The sequence below is a fragment of the Rhinatrema bivittatum genome, chromosome 9 (assembly GCF_901001135.1).
Source record: "Rhinatrema bivittatum chromosome 9, aRhiBiv1.1, whole genome shotgun sequence".
In the NCBI taxonomy this organism is placed as follows: Eukaryota; Metazoa; Chordata; class Amphibia; order Gymnophiona; family Rhinatrematidae; genus Rhinatrema; species Rhinatrema bivittatum.
Genome location: NC_042623.1, coordinates 97504848 through 97524458, shown reverse-complemented (window position 1 = coordinate 97524458; position 19611 = coordinate 97504848). Strand labels below are relative to the sequence as shown.

The following is a 19611-nucleotide window of genomic DNA, read 5'->3' as shown; positions in this document are numbered from 1 at the left end:
GAAGGGGCTAGAACTATTCCCATATGAGGAAAAGCTAAAGAAGTAGGACTTTTCAGCTTGGAGAAGAGATGGCTGAGGGGAGATTTAAGTGTGTAAAATGAGTGGAATAGAATGTGCTCCATGAAGTTAGCATGGGGCACATTTAAAACTAATCTGAGAGAGTTCTTTTTTTTACTCAACGCACAATTAAACTCTGGAATTTGCTGCCAGAGGATGTGGTTAGTGCAGTTAGTGTAGCTGTGTTTAAAAAAGGATTGGATATGTTCTTGGAGGAGAAGTCCATTACCTGCTATTAAGTTCACTTAGAGAATAGCCACTGCCATTAGCAATGGTTACATGGAATAGACTTAGTTTTTGGGTACTTGCCAGGTTCTTATGGCCTGGATTGGCCACTGTTGGAAACAGGATGCTGGGCTTGATGGACCCTTGGTCTGACCCAGTATGGCATTTTCTTATGTTCTTACAATTTAGTCAGTTTACTCTTTGAAAAAGTATAAAGACCTGGGGTGACATAATGAAGTAACTAGGTAATGCACTTAAAACAGTTTTTTTTTTGTTTTTTTACTCAAAGCATAATTAAGCTCCGAAATTTATTGCCAGAGGATGTTGTGAAAGCTATTAGTGTAGCTACCTTTATATTAAAAAAAAAAAAAAAATAGTTTGGACAAGTCCATGAACCATTAAGGCAGAGATGCAGAAATCCACTGTTTATTCTTGGGATAAGCAGCTTGGGATCCTGCCAGGTACTTGTGACCTGGATTGGCCACTCTTGGAAACAGGATACTGGGCTTGATGGTCCTCTTGTCTGACCCAGTATGGCAAGTCTTTTGTTCTTAATGTACATTATACACTTAATTTGCTCACCCTAATTTTTTTAATGAGTTTTGATGATTCCAAATGATATATAAAACACCATCATAACAGGTTACAGGGATGAGGGGGGTTAAACACAGTTTCAAGATACAAACTGTTAAGCAAAGGGGATAACATGTATAATATTAAAGAGAATTTATAGAAACATAGATGTGATGAATTTCATTTCTTGAAGGAGGATTGGAATGTGAAGTAATCATTCCCTTCAATTTTCCTCTTCACTCAGCAGAATGCTTTTGGAGTCCCTTAATTTCACACCTCTTTAACGTTTGTGATCGCTTTTGTATGGTGTTTGTGTAGCATTGCTTTACTTTCACTGTAGCTTGAGGCCTTTTTTTTTTCATCTGAGAGGGGTTGGAGTCCAGACAGGTTGGACCTAATGTTATAAAGGCTATGTGCTGTTATGGAGGGGACCAGTCTACAGTGCATGTCAAAACTCAAAGTAATACAATACTTTGAGGGACTATCTTAGTGATATTCTCTTGTAGTTATAGTGGAGGTGGGGTAGTTAAAGTCCAGACTTGAGCTGGCTAAACTTACCCATTTGAACAAAGTGTCAACTTCCTCTTTTTAAAGAGCTGTAAACAGACAACATGGAATGAAAAGCATCCAAAGATCAAAAACTAGAAAAGGAGAATTTTCATGAGGGATGTCAGTACTGATGGCCTTGAATTGCTGAAATCAGAAGGAAAAGTTTAATGGTTTGACAAGTACAAAGTTCTTAGTATTATACAAGCTGGTGCTAAAGGCAGTGCTTCACACTGAGCACGAAGTTTGTCCCTCTGGATCTTTGCCTCCAACTGTAAAAGCATATGCTTGTTCACATCCCAATACATTTGCTTTGTCCCAGGAGCCCTGACTATAGCTGTTGCACTAATCTAGATAGCTATTTTCAGTGAGGAAGAGTAGCTCTTCTCCCACAGACTATTTTTTTGCATGTTCTTTAATTCTTTAAAGTTCTCTTGTGGTAAATCAGCCTTCAGGAGCTGCAAACAAGTCAGGTTTTTAGTATATTCCCAAGATCTTATATTTGGTCCAAGATCAAATTGCATGATTAGGTTTTCTTCCCAATTACCAATTTGCATATTTTTGGAGACAGTAGTGCCCACTGCTGAATGTTATGAACTTTGAAATAAGTCCTAGGGAAGAAGACTATTTTTCTAAATCCATGTGCCCTTTTTTGATTCAGGAGAGACTTAGTGTGGTATAAATTTTTTATTTTTTTCCCCACATGTATGCAGGAATCAAAGGCCAATGGGGGCGAAGACTGCCTTTAGCATCTCCTGCCCAGATACAGAAATACCTGCTAGGAATTCCCACATATGAAGGGCTGGCCCACTAAGTGTTTTTTTTACACAAGTCCAATGCTTCCTTCTGACTGCTGCATGTGCATTCAAATGTGACCTTGGATTTTGTCAGGACTTTTTTTGTCAGCATGGGAGGGAGGACAGTCTCAACTTCCCTTGGTTACTGCAGCTTCTTGCTATCCCAGAGCTCAGGGCTGACTTAAGAATACACCTTCCATGCATGCCAGCAGACCTACCTGTGGGGCAACAAATATATCTGTACCCAGGTGGTACAATCATCCAAATAACACTAAGCCTCATTTTCTAGGCATTTGCACAAGCTTCCAAGCCTGCTGTCATGTGATGATGTAAACATGCGAATTGCTGCTGGAGAAACCTTGGCTCTTCTCTTTGAATTGGCAAGAGAAACTGATGATGTAAGTATCGCTTAATATAACACATTACATAGCACTGCATGTAAATTAAGCATTCAGCTGCTCTTAAGAAGTTTTTGTTTGTTTTTTTTCCCCCTCAAACTGGTCCTGGAGGCATGCAGATCTATTGTGCATATTCATTTGGATATCCTGAAAACCAAACTGGCTAGGGATATTCCAGTTTGTTTAAACCTGGCTCTATTGGTATTAAACCAGTGTTTCCCAAGCCTTTCCCAGAAGCATATCTATCCAGAGTGGTTTTTCAGGATTGCTACAATGAGAGATTTGCATATGCTGAGTCTCCAATGCATGCAAATCTATCCTGTGCATATTCAAATATCCTGAATCCAGCTGATTAGGTGTGCCTCTAGGACAGGGCTGGAGAAATGGATTGAACAAGCTAGACTAAAATCTTAGTGTTAGAGAAGTGATCATATTATTTATTTATTTAGAACTTTTTTATACCGACTTTCCAGTAACAGAATTACTGATCAATTCGGTTTACATTTTGAACAATAACAGTGACAAGAAAATGTCTTACAAAGAACAGGTATAAATAACTTGGAAATAAATATATGGGGTTAATAACAAAGAGATATAATATACATTGCCTAAGTAGGCAGAGTTTTGGACTGCCAAGGAGATGAAGTTGAATTGCATAATTCTTAAGAGAATTCTTTGTGTTGTTCTTGGGGTATTCATAGAGGGTTAAAAGAATTTTTTAGAGTTGTACTTGTCTGGTTCTTGTGTAGTTCTCTTGTAGGTTATTGAAAATAACTGAGGATCTTAAATAGATCTCTTTATAAATAGTTCTCTTTATAATTCGATTGGAAATGACCTAAAGGGGACCTTGGCAGAGATAATTCAGCAGACTGATGTTATGGAAAAGCTTGGTGGAAGAGCCAAGTCTTAAGTCTTTTTTTGAAGATAATGTGGCATTGCACTGATTTGAGTTCCGGCGGGAGCGTATTCCAGAGTTTGGGACCAGCTATGGAGAATGCTCTTTTGCTTAACGTTGATTTCATTGGTGGTATCTGGAGATTGTTTCTGTAGGCTTGTCTCACTGGTCTAGTAGAGGTGTGGAGTTGGAGAGGGATTTTGAGCTTCAGTGGGGCCAGGTTGTGTATTGCTTTGTGTATTGATGAAAGCACTTTGAAGAGTACTCTGAAATTGACGGGAAGCCAGTGTAGGCTTTTTAAGATGGGTGAGATGTGGTCTCTTTTTTTTGTCTTGGTTAGGATCCTTGCCGAGGCGTTTTGCAACATTTGTAATGGTTTTAATGCGTTTGCGGGGAGGCCTACTAGAAGAGAGTTGCAGTAATCTATTTTCGTGAGTATGATTGCTTGTAGAACCAATCGGAAATCCTGAAAATGGAGGAGTGGTCTAAGTCTTTTTAAGACTTGTAATTTGAAGAATCCGTCTTTTACTATATTATTGATGAGAGCTCTGTAATTCATTTGGTTGTCAAGTATAACTCCTAGATTTCTGACTTGTGGTGACAGTGTTAGTTGAGTGGTGAGGTTGGTGCTGGGAAGTGAGTCTTAAATATCCACATCGTACAATATGGATTAAGAGGGCTGTATAAAGACACACAAACTGCATATTAAGTGACAGCCTACAAAATTCTTGGCAGCTAATATTTCACTTGTTGGAACCTCAAAGGCCAAAGGTGAACTTTTTTTTTTTTTTTTTTTTTTCCCCCCCCCAATCTTAAATGAGAGCATTTATTCCAGACTCTAGATCAATCTGTTAGCTTGTAGTAATCCTTTGACATCTGATTTTTGCTTAATTTTACTGAGTGACATAATTTCTTCTGATCCAAGTCAGCTTCTGGCTTCCCTTGTGTTTGTCCAATGTTTCTTGATATCACCAAAGATAGGTTTCCCACTCTTATTGGAGGACTATCAGAAGGGCTTCTGGCAAAATGCCTCAGACTTGACTAGATCATGAAAAGAGAACAGATGCTGAGTAAATTGGGATCCACAACCCAAACGTTTGAATTCTTTGCAGATCTTGTGGAGCAGCTTAGGTAAACCAGTTGAACCTGTTACGTAATGAATAACTTAACCATCACATTGGTATTCGGTCTTCTACCTGCATTAGATGTAGACTGGGAGTTTGAATATTTATTAAGCTGACACTTTAGTTCAGTGTCATGTATAGTTGGAGATGGTTTGTGGCATTTGAGCTTTTATGGTTCGAAGTCTGTATAAAACTAGTGATGAGGGAGAGATGTTAGAACAAGTTTTCAACTAGAAAACTGCATCAACTTTTTTTTTTTTTGATAGTCATAAATACTGAACTTGAAGGTACAAACATTAATTTTCTTGATCCAAATGTAGGATCTCTACTTTCTAAGAAGTGTGCATTGGAGAACTTCCAGAAGGGTTCCTCCCAATGTGAAATATGTTCGGTGCAGTAAATGTAAAGCGTGCTACGTAGACAGGCAAGAGTCAAGTCACACACAAGATCAAATGTCAACAGGGAAGACACAGGTGCCACTTCGGGGGGTGGGGGATGCACTTCTAGGAACCAGATTACCGCATTAATGACCTTATGATCAGGATAACTAAAAATGTTAAAGCAACCCAGGAATGCAAGATTAGCTGTTAAAATTAGACCCTTTGGAATTGACAAAAGACTTTATTGCATTATGAACAATACAATTTAATTGCCCATCTGATCACCCATCAGACTCCTTTCACCATATTAGAATGCCCTTAAGTTTCAGCTTATTTTCTGGTCATCTCTTGCACATTCCCTTCTGACCTGAGGAAGTTGGTTCTCAAAAAGCTAGTCAAGAAATATGTGAAGTTAGGCCAATAAAAATATTAACTTGTGTATTTTTGGGGTTAACCTTTTTATTTCTTTCTGAGATTTATGGCATGTTGGAACCAGTTTTCTTTTTCTCACTGGCATTCTTCCATGTTTTGTCCTCATAGGCTCATAAAGCCGCAGATGTTGATGCTGGTTAATTTCATTGTAATTGCATCGCTCTTGGTTAAACCAGCTGAGCTCTTGACTATGCATTCATTCAGGAATTTTTGTTCCATTAGGATTTTCTCCATGATGACACAGAATCCCTGGCTCGCACACTAAGAGCACTGGCTACCGATGGGACTAAGCACCGTGCGAAAGCAGACAAAAGAAAACAGCGCTCTGTCTTCCGTGATGTCCTCCGAGCTGTGGAGGTAAATGTGGCCCATATTCAGTGCTGGGCCTTTAAGGTTTGCAAAGGACTTCAGACATGTGAAAATGGCTTGTACAAAGCAGAATCTGTTTAAAATCGCTGTACTGGGGGCTTATCTTCAAAAACTAATGGCTTTGTAGAAATAGCTGTGCTGCACAACTATATTCTATGAAAATCAGCTGAAAGCAAGCTCTCGAAGTCAGGGTACGATAGCTAAATGTTCTGGCATGAAGTGTCTTGTACAAAAAAAAAATTCTGGCATGGTTCTACCTGTGCCGAGAATTGGGTAATGGTTGCACAAATCTTCAGATTTTAGTACACATACCCTTGGTGCCCATGTAAATTGCCAAAAAGCTTGACAGCATGATAGTGAGATTGAGCTTGGGGTGTAATAAAACATTCAGTATTTAATAGGAATCCCAGATGGTGCCAGATTAGAGGGGGAGGTAAGGAGAAAAGGACAAAAGGCTGGGTTGGTTGATGTGGCTTAGTATGCTTTTTGTAAATGCTCGTCCTGAACCAGAGGCAGCATCAAGTATGGTAAAAATGTTTTGGTTATTGGCAGATTAAGGGCCTTTTAATTTGTTACATAAGAGAATGCACCCACCCTTTTTTTTCTTGGTAAATACGCAGGATTTTGAATGAGCTACTTAATTGGTGTAGAATTGGGAAGACCGGCCATTAGGCTGTTGCAGTAGTTATTTGTGTAAAGTTTATAGAAGCATGCATCAAATGCTAAAGCTGTTGCTTAGCTACCAATGACAAAATGTGAAAGATCAAGGAACACTTTTTTTTAAGAAGAAAAGTACCCAAAATTTCTTAAAACAAAAAAGGATGTAGCATCAATAAATCCAGAAGGTGAGGATTTGCTAGGAATTCGTCCCCCCCCTTTTTTTTTTGTAGAGGCATGCTTATTTGACTGTCAAGATAATATAGCAGAGACAGGAAGTCTAGCGGAAGGAAGGAAAGGCAACACTGCTGTGCAGGTAATAGATGTGACATGAGAACCTGCGGGAGGAAATGAAGGGGCTAAGGCCACAAAAGTAGATAAGGAATAGACAGTGCTAGGTACCCAGGACAGAATCCTGGGGAATACCATCCAGTGAGGTGGCATCAACAGGAACACTATACAGTCTAGAAATAAGGCTAGACTAGAAACTCCAGGAATGGAGTTTTTTTTCCAGAAAGTTACAATGGTCTAAAGCAGTGATGGTGAACTCCAGTCCTCAAGTGCCACAGAACAGGCCAAGTTTTCAGGATATCCACAACAAATATGCATGAGATGAATACAATGGAGACAGTGCGTGCAAATCTCTCGTGCATATTCATTATAGATATCCTGAAAACCTGATCTATTTGTGGCACTCGGACTGGAGTTTGCCATCACTGATCTAGAGTCTCGAGCTGCCAAGGAATCAAAGGAGTGAGCAAAAAACTGTACACTTATTAGGGCTAGAGTAACAGGCATCAAGTACAAGTGGGAAATGTCAATGTTGAGTTTGAAGATAACTATCTGATCAGTCAATGGAAATTCAGTTGTAGTTGAAGCGACTTAATATGGGAGTGGCAAAGAGGAAATAGTGACTCTGCATGGTTTTAAGTTTTGCATTCTTACTTTTGCTAACATTTTTCAGGCTTTTTATTTTGGTTTCTTTTGAGATGAGATTTTGAATGTTGGTCATCTGTTTTGGTTTTTTTTGTTTTATACTGGGTATAGTTCTTGTGGCCATTCTAAATTTCATGGAGCTGTTTGTACAAGACTTATTTAAAACAATTTATAACCTACATTTTTCAAGGCAGGGTACATCTAAAACAAGCATAAATAAGTGATTGTTGTAGGGAATTGAGGTGTTGCCAGGGGAGAGTAATTTATGGTTAAAGGTTGCAGTTAAACATGGCAGTGGTTCTCCCAGATCTCCTGGTCTCTCACTCGGTGTTCTCTTGTCATGCAACCCTGGGAGGGTTTTCAGACCTGCTTGGAAGGGAATTGGAGACAACTAATTCTGTCTTGCACAGCTTAAGTTTATTTAAATGATCTGCAGAAGTTTTGGGGTTTTTTTGTGTGTGAAGTATTTACTCTCCCGATTTAAGGCTTTTAATACTCCTTAAATGGGTTCTGTGCCCTAGAGAAATTTTTCACAAAATTCACACAATAGGGTGGGAACTTGCTTGCCCCTTCCAAATTCTTAGCCATCTTATATGTATGTTAACCTTTTTTGGTTGGCTAATTCCCATGGACTTCCCTCACCAAATTAAATGTAAACTGTCTTCAGTTGTTGAAGCAAGGTTTAAATTGTCTTCAAGAGACTTTCACAACTAAATCAGAGCACTTGAAACTTAGAGGGATTGGATAAGACAGGTGTGTGGGATTTTTGCTTCATTCAATTCTAGGAACTAAGAGGGTTTCTTATTCCATAAGGCCTTGCCTTTGGTAACAAGTTTTATTCGGATCCTGAGGGTAGATATGTATTGGCATGCTCTGTTCTAACAAAGTGTTTACCCAGGTTAATGTTGATGGAACCATTGCTGGTCAGAAAACTCTTATAGGGAGCTATCTGACTAATTTTAAGACACCATGAGGTTCATATTCAGCCTTATGGAGCTGGGGCAGTGCATTTCTACACAGTTCATCATTTTGTTGAACTAAGATAAGTGTCTATAGTTTATACCAAGAAGCTTCTATTTTCAATGCATATTTAAAACCCAAAGATAAAAAAAAAAAAATTGAAGAGACCTATGATCATAAAATTGTATGGGCAATCTATCACTTAGTGGTTTAAGAGCAGAAAATTGTAAATCACAAATAAGTGAGTTAAACATTAGCCTAAAATTGAGGTCTCAACCATACACATGGGGAACTCATGACTGCAAAGGATATTTGTAATTTATAGGAATAATTTACAATATTGATAAGTACCTTGTCGAATTATCCTGTATCAGTTTAATGGGATCTGGCTAGTTTGAAGTCAGCATGTAATTAGATGTCCCAAACAGGGAAGGTGAGATTAAAAAAAATGCATCTCATATTAGATCCAGTTATATTCTATCATATGGGTCATTCTGGACATTTGAAATATCAAATTTAATTTGCAAGAAAAATCAGCCAGATAGGTCCAAACCCAGAAGGAACTGGAGTGGGGCCCACTGAACTGCCACAGTTGGCAGAGGAGCCAATCCAGGGAGTACCAAGGTCTTGCATACCTCCAGACAGCACTGAAACCAGACCAGGATGGAAGGATCTAAGCTCAGCAAAATCTGAGGGTGACAACTCTTCCTGAGCATCCAAACAGCACTGACATGTTAGACAGGTCAGGCTAAGAAGCCTGAACATGACGGGCAACAGAAAGGTGCTTGTTCACTCTCACCATAAGCAACAGTGAATATGCATCCAAATGGCTCACGCTCAAATTTACGTCCACAAAAGCTAGGCACCTTAAAGGTAAGTGCTGCCAAACCATGTGTACAACTTGTGCGTGAAGACTTAAGTGTATCACCACACTAAACTGAGGTGTGCCCAAAACTGAGCGCATGCTGCTGTCCTGTAGAGGGCAATAAAGCATGCATGAAAACGCTGCTGCGGGGCCTAGGCCACCCGGGCTGCTCAACCTGCTAGGCTGCCTAGTTCCCCTAACCCCAACAGGAGCAGGAACAATGTTGGAATGATGCAGAGACCAGAGGAAGTCCTAAAATCCCTCTGTTTCAGAAGGAAAAGTCTTCCTTCCCTCTTTTTAAATGTACCCAAGCTCAGCAGTTACCAGCTGAGTACAGAGATGGTCTCCAGCTGTGGGGGGGGGGGGGGGGGAGGGCATCTGCCACACTCTGCCTCCTGCACCTGCTGCCTCTAAGCTGTACAATCAGTTAAGTCCATGCCAGGAACCCAGCTACAGGACTAAGGCACACATCCGAGGGACCATGGAAATCACCTCAGGAATTCTCAACTGAGGGAGGGATCACTTGGTATCACTATAGGAGAGCAGGGCTTTTCTCCATTTAATTTAAAATTCTCCTTCCAAAATCTGAAGCAATGCCCATAGTTGAGATGCATGTCCACTATTTGGAGACTGAGAATACTGGCAGGCTAGGATCACTGCAGGAGTATATATACTGTGATGTCGGCTTGCTCAGTCTCCATCTGCTGGCAGGGGAGCATAAGCCACTGGTCCTGAGACAATCTGGCTACACGAAGGAAAATTATCAGTTAAGTAATTTCTCCAATATTTGTGTATCCTATTCTTAAAGATTACCCAAAAGAAAAGTGAATTGATTAATCTGTCTGCAAATGGCCTTGTTTCAGTTTTGTCCCTCCTGATAAAGCACTACATGCAAGACTTATGTGAATTGAATTTCTTCAACATTTCAAATGTCCAGATTGCCTCTTACATGATGGAACATTACTGGATCTAATATTGGATGCATTTTTTGAAGCTTGCCTTCCCTATTTGGGATATCTAATTACATAAGAGTAGGTGTGTGCAAAAGGAACTTGCATATGGTCCATAAACCTAACAATGTAGGTGAATAAAATAAAAAGGAGGCAATGCTGCTTTCAAAGCTTGTACATAGCAAAATTTACTATGTTCAATCTGTCCCCAACACGGAACAATGTTTTGCATGGGCTGCATCAGGAGGGGCAGCTTACATACAAAACTTGGAGTGACCTATTGAAATGACATGTACATCAAATTATTCCAAGATGGTTAACAGGCATGAAACAAATCCAGAAACAGGAAAGATGAAAATCAGATTCAGTTCAGTCATTAGTTTAAAGCCAAATCTTTTGACAATGTCATAAGGACATTGTTTTATGGAGACTTAATATTCCTTATTGGGGAGCCAGAAGAGATTCTCTTCCCCTAGGCATAATGCCTCCAATAGGATAACTTACCACTTGGTATCCTCATTATGCATTTTATATTGTCATAATCTGTCATGTACCTTGTCTGATCATTTCAATGAGATCTGGGTATCTTGAAATCAAGCCATGGTTTGTGGAAACTTAATATTTCTTTGAGGAGCCAAAGTTTCAGCTTATAGACCAAAGGAACCATCTAATTCTCTGAATATAGGAGGCAGAATAGTTAAGAACTTTAAGAACATAAGACTTGCCATACTAGGTCAGACCAAAGGTCCGTCCAAGCCCAGTATCCTATTTCCAACAGTGGCCAAGTCATGAGTACCTGGCAGGATCCAAGGGGTAGATTCCAAGCTGCTTATCCCAAAAATAAGCAGTGGATTTCTGCAACTCTACTTTTAATAGTTAATGGACTTTTCTTCCAGGAACTTGTTCAAAATTTTTTTTTTATGCAGCTAAATCAATAGCTTTCAGAGCTTTAATTATGCATTGAGTAAAAAATATTTTCTCTATTTGTGGTAGAGGAAAAGGAAGAGATGTAGGTGGGTATAATGGAGTGGTCATGATAGTGAATAGACAGCTGAACTGGGAACAGAATCAAATTGAAATAAAACCTGCTTAAGAACATAAATTGCCATGCTGGGTCAGACCAAGGATTCATCAAGCCCAGCATCCTGTTTCCAACAGAGGCCAATCCAGGCCGTAAGAACCCAGCAAATACCCAAACACTAAAGTGTTTGAGGTGTTAGCTTGTAGTGTGAATTAGGGGTAGAAAGTCTGGCTCATCCAGACTGATACAGAAATCATCAAATGTAAGACAATACATGTGAGAAGTCTAAGGATAGACCAGATTAAGAGGACTACAGCAGTAAGCAAAGAGTAGCAAACTTGGGGAAAAATATTGAAAATGGGTAGGATCATGTAGTAGGTAGAGGCCATCTGAGCTGGGGTGTATATTGTTGAAGTAGGTTTAAAGATACAAGAAAATTCCTCAGAGCAGCATTGAAGTGGAAGATTGAGGAAGGAGTGCATGCCTGGACTAGGAATAAAATTGAGACTTTATATACAGTCTCTTCATGTAAAGATCACGACAGTATTCTGCTGGAAATGGTGAGATGGTAATAGGGGTAGGGATTCTAGTGGGGAAACTGTCAGCATAGAGAGGACTCTTCTATAGAGAAGGGTAGGAAGTGTGACGGCAAGAAGGAACAGAATCTGGGTGTTGGCCAGGAGTGAGAAATGGAAATAACTAGGCTTGGCATAAACTGGTCCTCATTCATGAGCACTTAGAAGGGCCTGGTATAGGACAGAGGCTCACAATACTCACTCAGGGCACATGGCCAAGATCAAGTAGAGTTCCTGTGGTGAAAGTGTCTGATTCTGAGAGTGCTGGTTGGGAGTACCTGTGATCAGTCCCAGAAAGACCCTCTGACCATGTGCAGGCACGAGCAGTCTCGGCCATCCTCAGTTGTATAAATCAGCAAGTGACTTGGTATAAACTCGCAGGTGCCTTTCGTTACAGACAAGCAACTTGAGCCTTTGTTTCCAGATTTAAAAAGAAACAAATCTATATCCTAATCCATAATGGTATTTCCTAATCTCTTCCAGAAATATTAGATGTGATGCTGTGTGTTCTTTCCCACAAGACTGACACTCATACCTTTCTTGATCTGTTTGATAGGAAGGTGATTTTCCAACAGAGACTGTTAAATTTGGACCTGAGCGAATGTATATTGACTCTTGGGTTAAGAAGCGCACTTATGACACTTTTAAGGAGCTCTTGGGATCAGGGATGCAGTACCATCTACAGGTAAGCAACTCTAGGTCTGCAGTTTGATCTTACTTTGCAGCTAGACTCCAAAGTAAGGAACTGCTTTAAGGACAGGTGTAATGGATACAGTTTTACTGGCAGGTAACAGCAAAATGGATCAGTGCAGGAAGCCAACTGATGGGAAATGTGAAACAAACTGGAAAGTAGAAAGGACTCTGCCGTTTTTGACACAAGGTGTAACTCATAAAGGATTAAGGTCTGATAATGCTCTATTTTGCCTCTTCATGGCATCTGAGCTCAGGTTATGACTGAACTAGAAGCAGGGGCACAGGTTTCTTTCTGAACCTGTCTTAGGCTAGACACAATATTAGTCTAAATACTATGAGCTGCTCTGCTGATCTATTCCTGGCTCCTAAATTTTGCCTGGTGCTGAAGCTGCTATAATTTCCACCCTTGGGTGACACTGTTTGTGTAGATCAGTTTAATTCATGCCAAATAAAGGGGAAGAGGGTTTTTTGTAATAGGATTGCAGATATAAACTTACATTTATTCAGAAGTTAAGGCATATATATGCCAAAACTTACCAACACAAATCTCTCAGTCTCAGAGCGTTCTCAACAGCAGGTCCACCCCTATGGAACTCCATCCCAGCTGACTTGAGACAGGAACCCTGCACACTAACATTCAGGAAAAGGCTGAAAACTTGGCTTTTTAAAAAAAGCGTTCCCAGGCCTTGATTAAAATCTTCACCTAACAGCACAAACTCTTCTTCCAAAATTTGGATTGAAATAAGAAACCGCTAACTTCCCACTCATTTCCTTCACCATATTGTTACTGTCATTTGTTATACAACTGTATTATATTGATTCAATTTTGCTTCACTGTAAATATTCTGCTGCTCAGTTATCTCCCCCTTTCCAGATCCCAGTTTTATTCTCCCTGTTTTATTGTAACTTTCTCTCTCACAACCTTGCTATTGTTTACTGTTTGAATTCTCTCTCCTTACACACATTGTTAATTGTAAACCGGTTTGATGTGATTGCTGTCATGAAAGCCGGTATAACAAAATAATAAATAAATATATAGCAGTTAAGAATTGGTATTATGGTGCCTACAATCACTTTTTTTTTATACAGATGAATGAGTTTCTTCGGAATGTATTTGAGCTTGGACCACTGGTGATGGTTGATGCAGCCACTCTTAAAACCATGAAAATCTCCCGTTTTGAAAAGGTATGGTTAGCTGATACAGGGTTTACCATCACATGCAGGTGCACTTGGCTTGATAGGCCCAGCCCAACTTGGAAAAATCCAGCAGAGTTTGGACATACTGGGTTCAGCAGAAAATCCAGAACTGAGGTGGTGCATTCTCTGAGGATGGGAACCATGTCCAATAAGAATATAAGAACATGCCATGCTGGGTCAGACCAAGGGTCCAAGCCCAGCATCCTGTTTCCAACAGAGGCCAAACCTGGCAATTACCCAAACACTAAGAACCCATGCTACTGATGCAATTAATAGCAGTGGCTATTCCCTAACAGGTCGGTACAGTAACATGCAGTTAAAGATTCCCCGTCTGTAACGTGCTGGGAGTGCACAATACAGACGAGTAAGGCCATCCAGCAATACAGTCTCCAGTTTTACGCGTCCTTAGCGCTTCCTAAAATAGACACATAACCCTTTCCGCACCCAGCATGTAAATGAACGAAAAAGCTGTATAATGAAGGAATTAGCTATTCCCCTCCGATACTGTAACGGGTGCTGATATTATCTCCCTAGGAACGCGCTGTTTTGCCGCAGCCTTAACGTGCTAGTTTACCGCCTCCCCCTAGTAGGAGTTAGGACTGTGAGTCTAGTAACAAATCCATCGACACCGCTTAAGATACTCAAAATCAATAAAACAATAAGCCTGGCACCCTCCTTGATGTAGTACGTCCCGGATGCCCCCCCTCCCCAGCGCGCCCGCCACTACCCCTTTCATCAGCTGCATCCACCCATTATGCCCCTCACGGGCATGTCCCGCTTCACAGAGCGCTCCCACTCAAATCCGTTCATGGGTATATACCCTTTCGCCCCCCTCACAGCGCCATGCTACCACTGCGACCCGGCAGTCCCGTGAGGCCTACAAAAAAAAAAAAAATCCCTGGCTCCCGTGCCCCCGCACTGGCCCGCCGACTCTACCCCCCTCCTCCCGATCGGGCGGGTAGGCGGCGGCGAAAAGCAAAAAAAAACCAAAATTTTTTTTTTTTTCCAAAAAGCGACATCACACAATGCATAAAATAATTTCTCCAGCCTTAAAGCGACAATTTTGGTTTTTTCCAAAAGCGACTTACTTTTGGGATCTGTCAAGATCCCAAAAGTAAGTCGCAAAAGTAACTTACTTTTCTGAAGCCATCAGGAACACGATCTTAGCTCCTCCGGACGAAGACTAAGATGGCCGCCTGCACGGGGAAAGCGTGCAATTGGCTGCTGAAGACGTGACGTCACGACGTTTGGCGTCACGAGATGTGACGTCACGTCTTCAGCAGCCAATTGCACGCTTTCCCCCGTGCAGGCGGCCATCTTCGTCTTGAACTACGATCGTGATGGCTTCAGAAAAGTAAGTTACTTTTGCGACTTACTTGACAGATCCCAAAAGTAAGTCGCTTTAAGGCTGGAGAAATTATTTTATGCATTGTGTGATGTCGCTTTTTGAAAAAAAAAAAAATTGCTTTGGTTTTCGCCTACCCGCCCGATCGGGAGGAGGGGGTAGAGTCGGCGGGCCAGTGCGGGGGCGCGGGAGCCGGGGATTTTTTTTTTTTGTAGGCCTCACGGGACTGCCGGGTCGCAGTGGATGCAGCTGATGAAAGGGGTAGTGGCGGGCGCGCTGGGGAGGGGGGGGCATCCGGGACGTACTACATCAAGGAGGGTGCCAGGCTTACCGAACCGCTATTGCCTCTGCTCGCAGGTCTATTTCGCCGGCTTGCTGCACGCTTTAGCTTTGCTCGGCTCTGCTTTTTCTCCTCTCCCGTCTGTCTTCGCCGCTGTGCCTCACCTCCTCCCGGAGCAAGGCTGCTTTCGCGCCCTGCTCCGGGAGGAGGAGAGACACAGCGACGAAGCAACAAAGTCTTTTTGTGTTTTTTACACTTCCTGGTGCCTGTCATTCCAAATGCCATTTGAAATGACATTTGAAATGCCCGCCCCTTCCCCCCCCCTCCTAATAACCTCCTCAACGCCATTCCTTTGCCCGCCCTCGTGCTGCTATTTTACAAAATTGCTCATTGTATCCGATGTAATTAATCTTATGCTAGTTGTAACTACTGTAAATAGTTCCTTCTGTAAATAAGTTCCTTCTATTTCTTATTTTTGACGGTTGTTCTTTACTCTCTCTCACGCTACCTATCTTTCCCTCTCTTCTCCTGTCTCCCTTACCCCCCCCCCCTTTTTTCAGGCCTGCTCCCATCCCCTGCCCCCTGTTCATTGTAATTTCCTCCTTTAATTGAGTTACTTGTAAACCGGCATGATGTGCTATACGAACGTCGGTATATTAAGTTGTTAAATAAATAAATAAATTTGAAATGACAGGTACCAGCGCACCCAGGTTACTGTATAGGTGCTGTATTAAGCGCCTATACAGTAAAATGGGTTGCGCGGGCATAACCCTTCCCTAACGCTTTAAAGCCGCGGCTTGCATTTGCATGCGATTAGAAGAGAGTATCGGGGACTTAGTGAAGAGAACTATGCGTGCGGGGAACGAGGGTGCGCCTGACACTGCCGCACTGTTTCTACCGCGGCCTTACTGTATCGACCTGTAAGTAATGTTATCAAGCATCTTTCATTTAGGAAGTAAATTTAAGTAGGGAAAACTAACTTCAGTTCCTTGGTATGTTGTGGTTATGGGAAAGCTACTTCGAGCTAAGTTGAGGTTTTTGCATTTTTTTTAAATGACCCTATCTATATAAAGACTACACTTGCATAAAGATTACATTTTTCTCATTTGCTTTTTTTTTTTTAGCATCTATACAACTCTGCAGCATTCAAAGCACGAACAAAGGCTAGAAACAAGTTTCGTGATAAAAGAACAGATGTTGGGGAATTCTTCTAGATTTTCAAACTAGAGGTCAACCATTTTGAAGTGTTAAATGTTTTTTTGATTGAATTTCAAATAAAAATTGCTGTGTCCTGTTAAAAATAAAGATTAATCTGTCATGTTTTTACTAAATTCTTGTTTTAAGGCTTGAGCCTACAAATGTAAGGAGAGCTTTGTAGCTTTTAGTGTCTGGCAAGTTTGTATAGTAATGTGAAAACAATGCATGTTTAAACAAGTTGTACTGGCTATGTATTGTATGTAAAAATAGGAGTAGATCACTTGACCATTTTTCTTTTGTAGGAGTATAAATGTTTAATGTTACTCTGACATCTGAACTATTCCCTTCTGGCAAATGGCAAAACAGCTTGGCATGTTACCTTTTAATTTGGAACCTAGTAATTGCCAAAACTGCTGGATATATCATAACCTGGGTGCTAAAAGTTCTAAAAGCAATATGAACTGCAGTAGATATTTCATGGAGCTGTGACCATGGGAGGAACTACTTTTTACATGCAAAAAATTGCTAACTAAAGCTGTATTTTTAACCTTATTTAGAAACTACTCTGAATTGCCCTGTGTGTATTCCTCTGAGGACCAAGATGCTGATGTAACACATACAATGTAATAGAAGTGCCAAATGTGGCTTGCATTATTTAGGTGGTAGACTTCTATCTCATGTAGATTTTCTATAATATGAGTAACACTTTATGCTTTGGAATAAACATTTCTCCCCCTGACAGTTCTGTTTTTCTTTTTAACTTAGAAAAAATATTGTGTTGTGAAACTCAGCATTTCTTCACTTTCATGACTTAGATTACATTATGAGTATGCAAACATTTATATTAAAATCATCTTTTTAATCCAATTGTCAAAATGGCTCAGACCAAAGCTCCATCAAGCCCTGTATCTTGTTACCAATAGTAGCCAGACCAAGTCACAAATATCTACTACTTTTCCCTGCAATAAGCAGTTTGCCATGAACCCTTTAGGTAGATTCAGATTGCAGAGGTTCCCAAACCTGTCCTGGAGGCCCCCCAGGCAGTCAGGTTTTCAGGATATCCACAATGTGTATGCAGATTTCTCATGCATATTTATTGTGGATATCTTGCAACCCCCCAGCTAGACAGGTTCTTCCTGGACATGTTAAATATTTTTAAACCTAAATCCATGTATAAAGAGTTCATACATTAGGAATTCTTAAACTACACAACAGCGTTTACAACCTCCTCTTCACTTTTTGAAAGTGTAATGAAGTTAAATATTTATCTTAAATATAGTACCTATTTTTACTTAAAGCATAATTAAGCTCTGGAACTTGTTGGCAAATACTAGTGGAAAACAACCAATTGGTCTTTACCTGTTCCATTCTACTCATGATAGAGGTTTATAAAATCTCCCCTCTGCTGTTGCTGTTCAAAGTGTAAGAGCCCTAACCTCCTTGGCCTTTTCTCATAGAAGAATCACTCCATACAAACTTAGTCTCACTTCCCTGTACCTTCTTTAATTCTGATATTTTTTTTTTAGATGTAGTGATCAGAACTGCACCAACTCCTAAAGCTGGGGTTGTAGCTTAGAGCAATAGTGGCATTATGACCTGTTTTATTCTCCATTTCTTTTCAAATAGAATGCTAGGAATTATCTGCTTTCTTGGCTACTGCAACAGAGCATTTAAACATAACACTGTACTTTGTCCACATTAAATGTCCTCTGCTGTTTGGATGCTTGGGCTTGGACGATAGTCTTCAGTATCAGGTCTGAGAGATTAGACATCTCTTGCCAGCTGATGCTAAAGTAACAGTTCGTATATACTACACTGTATGAACTTCAGCAAGCAGCAAATATTACAAAAAGCATTAGTATAACTTGGAGCAATGGAGTTCCCTGTACATACCCGGATCAGTCCAGACTGTGGGTTGAGCCTCCTTTCCAGCAGGTGGAGACACTAAAACTGAAAGGATATCCTATGAGGCAGAGCCTATCCTGTAACCCTTCAGTATTTGTCTGTCTCCAGCAGGTGCAGCACATCTCCCTTCGGTCTCCTGATCTAGGCTAGTCAGCCTTCTTTCTCTTCCTTCCTTCTGGGATCAAGCAAGTACTTATTCCTTAGGGATTTTAACAGGAAGAAAGCTACAAAGTTAAAAAGTTTAGTCAGGAAGTTGTGGATTTTTTCTTCAGGAGACTGCATAGTCTCCTGACTCTTGCCAGACTCAGGGGGGCTTTGCCCCTTGTGCAGTGCATAGCCTGTGTCCGTTACTGCTTCCAGGTGTGGGGACAGAGTCTGTCCAGGGCTCGTCTCTTTCCCCCACCCCCTCTGGCTGCTGAAGGGTCTTAATATTATTCTGCTGTGCTCAGTTTATTTACAAAAAAAAGTGACACAAACAGGCTTAAGTTTAAAAGTGCTCCCAGTGCTTTTAATACTTACCTACAGCAGCAGACCAATATTCTGTCTGTCTCTCCCCCACCTGGGTTGAACAGGCAGCCAGACAGGCAGGAGTCAGCAGGTTTCCCCCCTGCTTCACTCCAGGCCTCCAGGCTGTCAATCAAACTTTTTTTTCTCTACAGCCTTTTTATCTTCAGAGCGGCTCTTGGCTGCGGCAGGCAGCCTGCCTCTTCTCTGCCAGCCCCTTCGTGTTTTTTGCGAGAGGACCTCTTCTCTGCCTCCCTGCCGGGTGGGGTAGGTCTGGCAAATTTAGCCCAGGGATCAACGGCCCAGAACTTGGCCAGGCCGGGAAAGCCCAGGAATGGTGGCCATTTTGGATTTTTTGTCGGCTCCATTTTCGGAGTGCCTGGGGCTGGGGGGCAGATTTATTATTTTTTTGCAGCTACCCCCCAATTTCAGCCCCCTGGCCCCCCAGGATGGGCTTTGTCACCCTCTTGCCCTCTCCTGGACTTCCAGGGCTCGTTTTGTATCTAATTTTGCCCTCCTGTAAAGATTTTATTTAGCTAGCCTGCAGGAGGAGGAAGGTTCCCCCCTTGCCCCCCCCCCTGAAAAAAAAAAATGTCCTCGCTCCGTGCTGTTGACGGTTAGACCGGCTGTGGAGCCCCCAGGGTCCCTTGGGGTGCAGGTGGTCCCAGAAGTGCCCCTCCCCGACGTCCCGGTGGATCCAGTACCCCCCGGATCCTGCCGCTAATCCGGA

At 41.4% G+C, this 19611-nt stretch overlaps 1 protein-coding gene across 1 annotated transcript in view; it reads left to right on the top strand.

The window, feature by feature from the left end:
• IFRD1 (interferon related developmental regulator 1) overlaps positions 1–17213 on the top strand; it is a 62338-nt gene extending 45125 nt beyond the window's left edge. Inside the window, exons 8-12 of the mRNA XM_029616944.1 lie at positions 2488–2596; positions 5650–5784; positions 12317–12445; positions 13543–13638; positions 16400–17213. Coding sequence (XP_029472804.1) covers positions 2488–2596; positions 5650–5784; positions 12317–12445; positions 13543–13638; positions 16400–16489 — 559 coding nt within the window. The 3' untranslated portion in view covers positions 16490–17213. The remainder of the gene's footprint in view (positions 1–2487; positions 2597–5649; positions 5785–12316; positions 12446–13542; positions 13639–16399) is intronic.
• The last annotated feature ends 2398 nt before the right edge of the window (positions 17214–19611 follow it).